We start from the raw sequence: 14,560 nt of genomic DNA, 5'->3' as shown, positions 1-14,560 counted from the left end.
AATATTGAGGGCCGCTCTAATCGCATTGTTTTGAGTGATCTGAAGTTTGTTGAGGTTACGTTGGTTGGTGCCTTGATAGAGTGTATTGCAATAATCCAATTTGGACATGACCAGTGTCCTAGCAAGGATAATGCAGTTCTGAGTGGAGAGGAAAGTGCGGCAGGCTGTGATCAGCTTGCATGTGTAGGCTAAGGCAGCTACGACTGCATTGGTTTGCCTATTTAGGGAGAGTGTAGAATCAAGGTAGATTCCCAAGGTTTTAGTATCTTTGGCAACTTTGATGGAGTAGCCATCGATGTTGAAGGTGCTGAAAGAGGGTTCCAACTTATTAAGTCTTTGTTGGGTGCCCAAGATGAGGTGCTCTCTCTTGTCACCATTAAGACAGAGCTCATGTTGGGCCATCCAAGCTTGGACAACTTGGTAGATGTCGTTCAGTGCTTTGGAGTCTGCGATGTAGTCACCAGTGATAGGGATGAGTATCTGGGTGTCATCAGCGTAGTTGGTGTAGGTGACACCCAGATAGTCGAGCACATCAAACAAAGGTTTGGTACATATATTGTAAAGTGTAGGGGATACACACGACCCTTGTGGCACTCCGCAGAGGACGGGGGATGGATCAGCCGATGAGGTAGGTGAGAATGCTCTTATGTGTCTATTGTCCAAAAAGGAGCTAATCCAATTAGTGGCTTTATCAGAGAAGTGGGCGGCTGGTTTCAAATGTTGGCAGAGGATTTGTTGGTTGACCAAATCGAAAGCTGCAGACAGGTCCAGAAGTAGTAAAAAGGCTAGTTTGCCATTGTCCTCAATTTGTGTTTTGAGATCTAAGAGGGCTGTTTCTGTCCCGTGCTTAGGTATGAAGCCAGATTGTCTTGTGCCGAGTAGATTGTTAGTTTCCAGATACTTCTGTATCTGTAAGTAGGCTGCTCTATCTAATATTTTTAGAAGGAACGGGACCGTGGTGATGGGTCTGTAATTGGTAGGTATTGACGGATCCAGTGTAGGTTTTTTCAGCAAGGGGTGACCCAAGCGTCTTTCAGATTGTTAGGGACAATTCCCGAATGAAAAGAGGAATTGATGAAGGCGGTAATGTAGGGGGCAAGGTCATGTCACTGACACCAACCTACTCGCTGATGCACTCTGGTTGTTTGAATGTACCCAAGGACAAAATGGAGTTCTCAATGAGCACCCTGGTCCTTGTATCCTTGTAGGCTAGGAAGGGCAACAAGACAGAAATTGGTTAAAGCGGACTAAAGGGACTTGAGTAGAAGTTACTTTTACAACAAAAAGAAACATTTATGGGACTACTCCAATTAAGAAAGGAAAACTTTGAAAAGCTGTTATGGCCTAACATTAAGCATAAATGGAAAACTTACTTAGAAGTAAATCTTAAAAATGTGAACTATTGGTCCTGAAGTTGTCGACATGCAGTGGAATTGCACTTCCGAAGGAATATGTTATATGCGTGGAGTTTGGACTGCTTAAATATATCACCTGCCAATGTTTGAATCCTTGATCTTGTCTATGTAATTTAATGATTTATATACATATGGACACTGCTTCCGTTTGAGAATGTGTCTGTATGACAGGGATTTAGTTGGTACTATTGTATATTGAATGTTAGAAATAGGATTATTAGTTTAGGACTAAAATATGTAAGTAAATAATGTAAGCTAAAATAGTGCATCTTGAAATAAGTGTGCAGTGAACTAGAAATGTAAAATCCCCATTGAAAAATTGATGTTGAATATATTGATCAAAAAAGTGATGTTAGATGGTGAATTAATTAAAACTATATTGTGATATTAGAAGCAGTCCAGCGTCTATTGCTGTAAAAAATAAAAAGAGATGTGGTATTATAGCTCCATTTTACATTTATTAAAAATCAGTAAGTATCCTGGTAAGACACTATGGCAAGGATTTGTTTTAAAAATAATATATTTGGATGGCCTTCCATTTAGAAATCTTATAGTGCATGGTATGAAATTCAATATATTGTCTTACACATTGTGATTGTACACTAAAACAAAAACTAATCTAAATATCATTCCCTATGCAGAACAAATAAGAACACACTGAAGCCTGTCCAGCCTGTCAAGCAGACTGAAACGCACAACTTGAAAATAATGGAGCCTCAGCAAACCGGCTCCTTCCTCGATCACTGTTACGACATTCCCCCAATCTCCGAGTCTGAAATGCTTGTAGCTGCTCGTGAGGAGATCACAAGGCTACAGCAACGCACAGCCGTGCTGGAGGGCAAATTATTTTTTCTGGAACGGTTTTCCAATGATTCCAGTATGATCTATTTCTACACTGGATTTAGGGATTATGATGCATTAAAAGTCGCCTTTGCATCTCTGAAACCATCTTCAGCCAACAACGTTGTGTGGAATCAGTGCCAACAGGATGCAGACCTTATTGTGAAGGATCAAGGGTCTAGTGAGGATTCTCTATCTCTAATTGATCAGTTTTTTCTGTTTTTGTGCAAAGTTCGTCAAGGATTTTATGAGCAAGACCTGGCTGTGAGGTTTAATATTTCACAATCCACTGTTACTAAAATAATCATTACATGGGCTAATTATATGTACATATTGTTCAGGGACATGTTATCATGGCCTACCCGAGAAACCATTAACAAATGTATGCCAGCTATCTTTCAAACTACATACCCTCAAGCACGTGTGATTTTGAGTTCCATGGAAATAAAAGTTCAAACATCTGCCTGTCATAATCCGCTTTCTGGACCGTATTTAATGCGGAATAAGTACACTATTTTTAAGGGCCTCTTAGGACAATCCCCTAATGGTGATTACATATTTAAAAGCCTTTTATACAGTGGTACTATATCAGCAAACGAGATTACTAGGTTATCTGGAATTCTGGAATTACTAGAGCCTAATGATGTGGTTATAGCAGACACAGATTTTGCAATACAGGCGCTCCTAGCATCTGTGGATGCACACTTGGTGCACTATCCGTTTCAATGTGCTATCAGTCCATCAGCACAAGAAATGGAAGAAATTAATGAGGAACTGATGGAAGTGGGAGAGGTGGAAATCGAGGAGGTACTCGAGGGAGAAGGTTCAATGTCAAAGGAGAAGCAAGTTGTGTCTGTTGGAGTGGAATCCATGTTGTCAGATGTACAAAATGCAGTTGGAGAAGAGATTGCAGGAGGAATTGAAGGAGTTTCAGATACAATAGGAGAAAAGGAAGTAGAGGCAACTGTGGAATTGTTACCAAACATATTTCGTGAAGGAATGTCAAATGCAAAAAGAGAAAAAGTGCCAGATGCAGTTGGAGAGGAGATGCCAGACACAGCTGCAGAAGAGGTTTCTGGCTATGTTGGAGAGGAGGTGAAAGACACAGTTGTGGTTCAAGCCACATTTGGGCAAGAGGTGATTGTTGCAGTTGAGACAAATGTGGCAGATGGATTTGGGGAACAGGCACCCTATGCTATTAGGGAAGAAGAATTGACCACTCAGGAGTTGGAAGAGGCCTCCAACATTGGCGACACAAATCAGATTGCCTCCCTCACAGTACACATTGAAGAAGTTGTTGGAAGAATAAAAGAATATCATCTGTTTGATACAATCATCCCCTTAACCTTAGCAACCACAGTACATCAGTTGTGGGTGGTGTGTGCTGGACTCACTAAGTTTAGTGGATACCAAGGATAACTGGTTTATCCCTATTTAAATGTACTTTATCGAAAATGTATTTACTGGACAATGTGCATTTGAAGAAGTGTTTTGTTTACCCTTTCAGCATTTTTTCTTTGTACTTTTGTGTTCCAAACCCAATGGTTGCGTTCTGGCTGATAGTCTGTCATTTGATGCTTCAGATGTGACATTGAACAATGAGTAGAGTCTCCAGTTGCAACACTCCCAAACAAGCTGGTTGAGAACAAAATTAATTGTACCCCCAAAACACATTTTTGCACTTCCAGTGATATCAATTAAGTATATTTGTAAATATTATTAGTCCAATTGTTTTTATTGTCTGCAAAGAATTGTTTTCTATGTTGCCGGCAGAACGTATTTTGAGGCAGTATTCCTCAGACTTTATTTAAACATCTTTTATGATATTGCATCAATATTAAATGAAAGACAAAACATCAGTGAATCTTTACTGCCGTAGATGTGTCTTTTTAATGTGCAGTTATTTTATAATGCCCCAGGAACCTTTTTGTCAATCCAAATTAGATACGAAAGAATGGTAGCAAAATTATAGAAAAAATATACAATGCTAGCTAAGAAAAGGTGTGATAATGCTATTGTGTAGTCTGATGTTGGAGAATGTTTTGGGGTTTAATTATGAATTTCATGTCCTGAGGTTTATGCCATTCAAATTGGTTTTTCTGGCTAATCCCATTTTAAAGGCATGATTTTGCTTTCTTCATGTAATTCAAATTTCAACTTGAATGCAGAAATCATGTAATTAGAGGTCAATTGAAATGTTTTTGCAGGTTGCTGCTGTCACATGTTTACCAGAAATATAAGGGTATTCCCAGGAAATAAATTAATAAGCACAGATGTATTATATGTTGTATCCTATGAACAGGTTTACCTCCATTAACATTCGCAAATATTGGATATATTTGACTTTTCTTTCCGACTTTACACAGAGGAAGGCTTCCTTTTGAATTATGTAACGCATGAAGTACAATCACAGAGTCCTGAAAGTCGTTCTTTTTCTACAAAAACATTGTCCTTGCTGGATTAAGTAGAAGGACCTCACTCTAGTAATACCGCCATGAGGCTAAAATTCTGCTGCCGATTTTCTGATGTCACTAGTAGAAATAGCCCTTTTTTGATATTTCCTGCTCATGGTAATGTGTTATCTTAAGTTAATTTATACCATGCAGCGCTGCCATTTTCATGGTCTCCAGGTTGGTTAGGGAAGAGTAGAGGGATAAGATAGGTGGTGTGCTCAGCTGGTGATGCGTGTAGAACCAGGAAAAACTGGCATCTGTGCGTGTGTGCTTTCTGGGTGTATTTTGTACACTGGATGCTTATTGTTTCCGGTTGGGCAGGGTCCAGTGTTTGTGTTGTTGGGTTTTGGAACTATTGCGGTTTGTGAGTTGGTTTGAGAGTGGTGTGCGGTTTGGGTGTTTAGCAAGGTGGTTTGCTAGTCATATTGGCGTGTGTGGTGAGGGAGGGTGGCAGAGAAAAGGAAATGGTTAGTATGTTTTTGTGTGGTCTCTGGGTATTATGCAGCTATGCTTTTGCTTCTGTTTGTAGAGCATTCACCTTTGGGTCGCCATGCAGTAAGATTGTTGGGACAAGACTAAAGGAGAAATGGTTAGTATAGTAGAGATTATTGTCTAGGGGACTGTAAGCTAGTGGTGAAGTGGGCAACACCTGTGACAGTTAGTCATGCTTATGAGAAGGGAAAGGCTAGAAAGGGGGGAAAGCTTCATTCCATCAAGAAAGGGAGTCGGTAGGCATGGCCAGTGAAGGCATTCTGGCTTTGATACGAACAAGTGTATGTTTGGATATGAACACAGCCGTCAAAACTGGGATGGTGAGTTATTTAATTTAACATAAGGTCAGTATTTATTGTACCTGTGTAGCTAATATTCATGCTAGTGGGGTGATACCTTGCTTCTAACAAACCTTAATGGTTAATATTTTTTTAATGTTATTGTGATTTATACTGTGCACCTTATGGTCTCCAGGCGCTCTGGCAAATCTGAAAAGGAAGAGGGTTGGGGAGGGTTAGTTTGTGGGATTGGGAGGGGAAAAGCACAAGAGCGCTTCAATGTGCTCTTGGTAGCTTCAGTTCGGAAACACTGGTCACTGCGTGCTAGTTTGATTTTAGTTGGTCTACTTTGTGTTTGGTCTGAGTGTGTATGGGGTGATTTGTATGCGATTGGCTTAGTTTCTTGTTTGGTGCTGTGGAGTGTCTGTAGTTTGCATCGTCAAAGAGCCACCATTGACGTTACAGCGCCTATCCTGTTTCTGAAATGGCACTTTGTAACACACAAGCTCGAACACTTGCAATAATCATTTCTGAACAGTACAGCTGGTCAATATATGTTATGTTACTTTGCATTTATATAGCGCCTTATGCATCATTGGTATGATCTCAAGGCGCTGGTAGGTTGAACGCCCTCGGGGGGGGGGGGGGAGAAGGGAGAAGGGAAGAGAGAGAGAGAGAGAGAGAGAGAGAGAGAGAGAGAGAGAGAGAGAGAGAGAGAGAGAGAGAGAGAGAGAGAGAGAGAGAGACTCTCTCTCTCACTCAAGGTGCGTGGGTGCACCAGATATGTGTGCAGCAGGTGTGGCACTTGCTTGATAGCTGCTTCTTAGCGGTAGGTGTGGTGGATGGGAGGTCAGGAATATGTGTTCATTCTGGTGGGTTGATATCAAGATAGAATTCTGGCTGCGTTAGGCCTGAGGAGACTCATAGGCTAGCGGGTGTGCTGAGCCAGTTGTGTTTAATTAGGATGATGAGGAGTATGTGGCGGGAGTTAGTATGGGAACAGCTATACCGAATGTGTCATAGTATCGCTGTGTTCTAGTAGAGAGTAAGCGTGGTGGTGTAATATGGTGGTTTTCAGTAAGGTGTTTGAGATTGAGCGCCCATCTGAACCATTTATTCAATCAGTTTTATTCACACTGTCCCTTCAATCACCTTCGTCTGTTCATACATTTCGTCAGGTTCATCATTTGGTTTACTAGTCTTTCCATTCATTCCATCATTCGATCGATCATCAAGAGAAACTGCTCACTCCAATCTATTAATCCATTTCATCCTTTACATCCATTTAGTGTGTTTCATCTGTTCTGTCTTTTTTATTCATTCGATATGTTCCATGTGTTTTACACACTGCATCAGTTACATCCGTTGCATCTATTCTAGTCACTCCATTCGTTCCAGCAAGTCAATCGGTTCTGTTCATATCATCCGTTCCATCCACTCCATTCATTCCCATCACTCGATGCGCTCTATCCATTCCGTGCACTCCATCTGTTCCATGCACTCCACCTGTTCCATGTCCTCCATCGTTCCATGCCCTCCATCTGTTCCATCCTCTTCATCTGTTCCATCCGCTGCAACCGTTCCGTCCATTCCATTTGTTCCATCTACTCTGTTCGATTTACTCTATCCGTTGTGTCCACTCTATCCGTACCATCCACTCGATCCGTTCCATCCACTCGATCCCATCCCTCCACTCCATGTGTTCGATGCACTCCAGCCATTCCATGCACTCTATTTGTTCTATGCATTCTATCCGTCCTATCGGTTCCATGCACTCTATTTGTTCTATGCATTCTATCCGTCCTATCGGTTCCATGCATTCCATATGGTCTATGCATTTCATCCGTTCCATCCACTCCGTCCGTTCCATCCACTCCGTCTATTCTATCCACTCCATCCACATCACAAACCAAGCCAGATCCCACTGGCCTTTCTTTCCTTCAGATCGAAAGAGCAAGAAAAAGAACATGTGAAAAGTTCCTTGAATATGTTTAAACTGTTACCAACTTGTGATAGTCTTTGAATCCATTCCACCAGTTGGAACTTAACCTGGGAGATTTTGTGGCATGCCAACAGCGACAAACGTTTGGAATTTGAGTGTCTGATTTGTGCTACCCGATTCTATCTATGCCATTTCATGTTGTTTGCCCTGTTATACACCTCACAATTGGAATTTTATGTAGTACGCTACAGAAGTGGATTTATACGTTCCATACCGTTTAATCTTATTACATGACCACTGGTGAGCAAAAAGTGTCTCCGTTAATCGCAGTGTTATCATGGACACATCCAAAACACAAGAATGCCTGTTATACTGGGTTTGTCATAGTGGGATTTTGCAAACTGAGTGCACAGTGGGATTGCCGCAATTGCAATATACTGGTACGTCTGGTAGACCAGTAATTGCAGATCTGAACAGCCTCTTAAACTAGCTGAAAATATATTTCAACAAATGCTTACAACTGTTAATCAAACGGAGACACATTTAAACTACGTATCTGATGACTCAATCAGCTGAAAGACCTAAGGTCCAAATGCATTTTTATTACTATGATGTCAGAAATTGGAAACTGTATGTACCTCATGACATTGTTAACTGGTAGACCCCGCCAAAGTGAAAAATTATTTCTAGATACACTTTTTAACAGTGTTCACAATTATGATATTTACTACCTACAGTTAACTGACACAGCCAAAGGGGAAAGCATTGCAGCACCAAGGTTTGCCAACATGTTTATGTATGCTTTGTGTGTGTTTTAACATTGCTTAATATGTAATGCTCAAAAATGGAAAAAATAATTGGTACTTTCATGCTGATTTATCGATGATGCCTTTAACATCTGATATGTTTTGCGAGAGACTTTGCACTAGTTCCTTGATTAAATTAAACATTAACATGAGAGAATCAAATTTACTGCAGAGCAGAAGTAGGTTCATGAGTAATTTTTGAGAGTTTGAGATAACAGAGGGTTTCACCCAAAAAAGTCTCCTGATGTAATGTGTATCTAACTTACTCAAATGAAAGTACACGTGTACTTTCCTCTTAAAATATTCAAATATCATTGAATTAATTTCATAAAGTGGGGAAAATGGTCCCAAATTGACCTTCAGTAACATTTTGCTTGCAGTAGTACTATTAGATATTACCTGGTTGTGGTAGAACATAGTCAACACCTGTGACAAATTCACAGTGACCTTTTTGAGAAAAGGAGTGTGTTGAACTGTGAGTCAGAGGGATCCATTCGACCTGCAATGCATCCTCTGGGGGTGGTAAATGGGGAGATTTCACAGACCTTGCCGACTCCTGCCATTTTTGGTAAAAGAGAATTAGACCCCTTGCTGATCATCCGGCGGAGAATACATACCTGATTAGAACCCTGCCCTCCACAGACATACACGCACCTGAGGGGAAAGTTGTGAACTGCAACTTTTACATAGACATGAACAAGCCAATTCCCAATAAATTGGGCAAGTAGAATGCCGGTACGGTGTGCTGCCATAATTCCCCTGCCCGATGGTAACTTAGCAGGCCAGTGGAGCTGCAGGTCATCACAACTACTCTCACCAGCAGATGAAGAAGGGAAGGGTCCACCCACAATGGAGGAGGGGTCCATGGCCAATCAGGAGTAACGAATCTCAGAACAAATCAATCAATCAGAGTATTTATTGCCCCAGTAACCATAAGGACCACTAGCTTTGTGGGAGAGAGGACAATGTTCCAGTGTGAGGTGATCGGGAAGAGTGAGGGCAAGAGGTGGCGGAGGAGCAGGAGTGAACGATGGAGGAGATGGAGCCGCAAAAGCAGGAGGAAGAAAGGGCTGGAGTGTAAATCCCAGAAGAGTCACCTGTAGACAAAGCCAGTGACCATGGGGTGGTAAACTACAGGGAACCACAGAGAAGCAGGGCCCAGATTAAGACTCCCAAGAGAAACCTGCGGGATGTTGAGAACTCTGGGACAGGAACTGTCAGAGGTAAGTCTGAGGGTAGTAGCAAGTCATGGGTGCTATGTCCCCTCAGTTTGCCAGAGCAGGTGTTATACGCCAGGACCAGCAATGCCAAAAATCCTGGGCGGGGTTTAGACTAGGTTGGCAAGGAGCAGGCTATCAACACTATCCAAATTCTCTAGAGCTAGTACCTGTGTGTGTGGGGGGGTCCTATCCAGACACAGTGAGGCAAGGGGCAAATACCTATGTGAGTTGACCCAGGAAGAAAGCCAAGCTCAGTAGACCTCTAGGGTAAGAGGGACATGTATGCACCTGCCCACTGCAGAGCCCTGAGGACATGAGGGATTGAACCACCAATAATGGCCATCCATCCCTCAGGGATCAGGGTTTGGGAGGACTGTACTCCCCATGACTAAAGGAAGTGCCCAGGGGCACTATAACACCCTTAAGACTGTGTGACTTTGTTGCCCACTATTCTGAAGGGGAGCATTTAGGAACATTGCTTTCTAGAACCAGGCCTGGGTCTTTGGACTCATGACTGTCATGGAAATTGGACTTGGCGCTCAAATGTCGGGAGGCGAATTCAGGAAATCTTTAATAGCAGCACTGTAGGGTGAACACAGGAAAAGACAGAATACAATTCCCATTACTAGCAACCTTTGTAGGTTTTCAGTACATTGACTTCAATACGAGTGGAAGAGTCTATGACTTCACTAAGGAGGATTTCTCCTTTCAATTAGCACAATGGCCTCAATGAGGAAACGGCCAAGCCCAAAGTCATCCCTGAGATAACCAGCAGAGATATATAATTAAGACTCGCACTACACTCCCTTATCATTTGTTTGAAACGGCTTCTGGTAGTAATACTTGAATATACTTTTTGGCAGCTAAGCAAGGTTATGACTAATTGTTTTAATTGTTACATGGTTAAATATTTAATCTTTTAACAAAGAAAACCTACATTTTGTAAATACATGACAACATTTCATTATCAATCCATCAATTAAAAAGATCATTGCCACAATTAATTAACTAAAAATACAACATCTTAATGGTTAAAAGGAGTTGCATACAAAATCAACATCACTCAGTGTATACTTTGTCGTCATTTTTGGGATAAACACTTAGAGATCTTCCTTTCGAAAGTGCAGTACAGCAAGACTCCAGCCATTCGGACCATTCAAATTCATTATGCGTTGCCAAACAATACTACTATCTAAGGTCTTATAGCCTTCTAGGAGATGTTTAAAATAAAAGGACCGTAGATCGCACAGAGTAGGGCAGTCCAAATTTATATGACCCAGGGTTTTAATTTGTCCTTCTGAATTACAGAATCTAGAGGTCCTCTGTTCTCACTGAATCTTTTCCCTGGCCCACAGAATTTTTCTGGTCAGTAGACGGTTTAACCTTGACCTCAATAATTGGGAGCATCAAAACGCACTTGTGAATCTAATCGGGTAGGCTGGAATAACCCCCACTGGTCTTACGTCAAGGTGTACTTCTGCATACAACTGATATTTCCTGACGTCTTCAATGGTATAGATCCAGTCCACTTCCCAAAGTTTCCTTTGAGCTTTACTAGGGACTAAACCAACCAGCTCAATGGTTACATTGAATATTTACATAAGAGCATTACAGTCCGCCACCCACTTGTTCAATTGAGGATGCGTTTTCATCTCCATAGTCTCTTTAATTTCCACCAGATGGTCTTTTCCACAGCAAAAGTTATCATTGAGAGCACAGACACATTTTTCCAAAGTATGCAAATTTTAATGGAAAGTTGTCCCTCGTACCTGAGCACAGCTGCAGGAAATTCCCTAGGGAGTTTCAGAACTCTACGCCAGAAGCAGCCCTCAAGGCAGGACCAATCAGATAATACGCACAAAAGCAGAATTTCCACATCATAAGTAATTAAAACCTTCAATACTGGTATTCATGAAAACTGGCCATATTTCTTATTTAACCAGAGCTTGGGCGGTATATTTTGACCTGTAATATGCAAGCAATTCAGTTCTGTTAAGACTCAACTAAATAAATGCCGAGGTATTTCAAGTATGAAACCCTCTCGAGTTCTGTATTGCACAGAAACCACTTGAAATTGTTATAGCGTGGCTTCAGACCTGGTCGAAATTGGAAGACATGTATTTTACACACGTTGATGACTAGATTATTTTCTTTGGTGTAAACTTCCAAATTCACTGAATTGGTGTTGCAACCAAATTGGTGTGTAATCAGTAGTATCATGTCATCGGCGTATAATTCATGGATTTATCAAAGAGAAGCAGAAGGAAACACTGGACTCCTGCAAAAGCACCCCCAATATCAGAGAGAAAGAAAATGAACAGCAATGGGGCCAAAATGCAGCCCTGCTTTAGGCTGCATCTCGTCATGATGGGCGAGGAGAGTTTACCTTTGCTGTTCAGTCTTACCTTGATGGAGATCAAGCAGTGGATGGCTATAATCATATCCAAAAGTCCGCCAGGGCACCCCCATGCATGAAGCTTTCTCCACAGGCGTGGAGAAGTCAATAGTGGTGTATACAGGTTTTGACTTCTCCGTGGCTTTTTCTTTGGTTTTTCTTTTGTAACCCTTTTATTTATTAAACACTTGGTGAACCGACAGTCGGACAGCTACAAACCAAACAATTAAAGAGCATTCAGGTACAGCAAAATGACATTGCACCAGCACATGCAGCATATCTTCCCAGGCCACCCAGACATTAGTTCAAAGGTGCATCATTCTTCATAAGAAAATGACGAAAGTTCTGACAAATACAGTTCCTCCACATTATTCGCCCACATAACATTGTGTAGCCAATCTTCATGAGTAGGCGCCCCACTCCAGGACCAACGCATCAGTATGGATCTCTTACCGAGCAGCAGCCCCAAATTCAGAAACCGCCTCTTAATCGTTGCCATCTCACCCATGAACCCCAACAATCTTGTGCCTCAAGATTGAGCTGACATCTCAACATGTCTGACAAAGTCTAGCAAACTGAAGCCCAATAACCACCCAGCTAGGCAAACCCCCAAAACATGTGGATCAACATGGCATTTACCGTGTGACATCTTGGGCAGTCCTTGGCATTCACAGTGCCAAATGTATTAATTCTAGAAGGTGGATAGTAAAGCACCTTTAAACTGTATTAAAAGAAATTTCGAATTGAGTGAAACCTCTTCATTCAAATTACATATATGCTGCCATTGCTGGTCACTAAATTCTACTTGGAGATCTGCGCACCATTGGCTCCTAGACTTCGGCACCGCCTAAGCATCCATAGCCTGTGCAAATATGTAAGGTGTTGACATCCTTCTTGGTACCAGGGTTAGATAATAAATATTTCAAACAGGGTTGTGAAGGAGGCTCAAACAGGAACACAGGCCAGCCACCATGAAAGCAGCCCTCACGCGATAATAGTATAACAACTGCAGAGGCTCAGCATGATCCTTAATAGCATTCCAGTCCACAAACCGTTCCTCCACATACAAATCCCCAAGGACACAAACATGCGCAGTGCGCCATCTTCCTGCAATGTCTCTATCCATTGTAGGTACCAAAACTGACAACCCCCACAATGGCATCTGCTTATCATAGGGAGCTGAGATGCCCAGTCTAGCATTAAGTTGCTGCCAATCCGCCCACGTGGCCCCTATTGGGTCTAAGGGATGGGAGTACCAATAGAGAACACTGGCAAGCAGTGTCAACAAGGGTGCGGTACTCATCTGCAGCCTCACCAGGTGAACATGTGGGAAGTCTGACAGCACACTTACCCAATAGGTCGCAAAGTGAACCTGTGCCATCAAGTAGTAGAGCTCCCAATTTGGCTCTGCCAAGCCCCACCACCCCCTCCACAGCATACGGTCTAGCAAGATGAGCCAATCTCATTCAAACCTGCCCATTAGCCCACAGCAACGCAGAGCACCCCCTAGCAAGGTCCGTGAAGAATGCCCGCCCAGGCAACAACAGAATATTCTGGAACAGATCCAACAACTTAGGCAGGATGATCATCTTGATCAGGGATAGCCGTCCAGCCAACAAAATGGGGTTACAGCTCCATCTTTGAAACTTGGATAGCATGGCAGTCAAATATGAGGTGTAGTTGAGGATCAGCCTTTGCTCTGCCGATCTAGTTGTCAATATCTACAAATGGAGAAAAACGTGTTCAAACCAGCAAAGACCACAAGGTTCTGCCAACACAGGAGTTGCATCTGTTAAAGGAAATGTCTCTTACTTGTCGGAATTGAGGTACAAACCAGAGTATCTGCCGAAATCTGTCACTACCCCAATCAGTGTGGACAGATTGACTTCCGGATTATGAATATATAAGAGTATATCATCAGCATAGAGTGATATAATTTCAGACCTGCCTTCTAGCCATATACCCGCCCAGGCATGCTTATCTCTGAATAAACTGGGGTCCAAACCCACCTGATATAGAAAAAGCCAGGACACTGTGTCAAATGCCTTCCTCATATCCAATGACACTGCTTCAGCACTACAATCTGGAGGGGTCAACGACATCACGCCATACAAGCTCCACAAGTTCAGGACCGTCGAATGACCGGGAATGAAGCCCGACTGGACCATATAGAGCATCAATGGAGACAACCTGGGTGCTAGGACCTTCGCAAGTACTTTTGCATCAGTATTAATGGAGGAAGGCCTATACGATCCTCAGTCCTCAACCGGTTTTTCAGGCTTCAGCAAAAGAATAATAATTGCTTTGCGGATAGTGTCAGGCAGCACCCCCTTCCACAAGACCTCCTACCACAGCTATAACCTATACGGGGTGAGAGGATCCTGGAATTCTTTGTAAAACTCTGCACATAAACCATCCCATTCGGCAGTACCCTTATGGCCTTGTTAACCACCTCAACCGTCATAGGTAATTTGAGAGTCTATCTCGCTTCAGCAGATAATAAAATGGTCAGTATCCCATTCAAAAAACACTTGGTTTCACTGGCAGTAGTGTGCCCTGCCTGCGGTCGATAGAGGCCAGAGTAAAACTGGAAAAAACGTCAATCTCATCATCAGTATGCGCCATCATACCATCCTGGCACTTATTACACGGTATGTACCCACCACCACCTTCTGTTTTCACCAATCGTGCAAAGACCTTGCCAGGCCTGTTCCTGTCG

The 14,560-nt window shown here is 42.3% G+C and overlaps 1 protein-coding gene across 3 annotated transcripts in view; it reads left to right on the top strand.

Annotated features, from left to right (window-relative positions):
- Positions 1–4,123, top strand: part of LOC138527508 (uncharacterized) — a 155,552-nt gene extending 151,429 nt beyond the window's left edge. For all 3 annotated transcript variants that reach the window (XM_069638753.1, XM_069638754.1, XM_069638755.1), the window contains one exon: positions 2,057–4,123. In XM_069638753.1, coding sequence (XP_069494854.1) covers positions 2,057–3,674 — 1,618 coding nt within the window. In that variant the 3' untranslated portion in view covers positions 3,675–4,123. The remainder of the gene's footprint in view (positions 1–2,056) is intronic.
- Positions 4,124–14,560: the final 10,437 nt, after the last annotated feature.

This window comes from Ambystoma mexicanum, chromosome 14 (genome assembly GCF_040938575.1).
Source record: "Ambystoma mexicanum isolate Mex_15411 chromosome 14, UKY_AmexF1_1, whole genome shotgun sequence".
Lineage (NCBI taxonomy): Eukaryota > Metazoa > Chordata > Amphibia > Caudata > Ambystomatidae > Ambystoma > Ambystoma mexicanum.
Note: the sequence above shows the minus strand (reverse complement) of the source record. Positions and strands in the feature narration are given on the sequence as shown.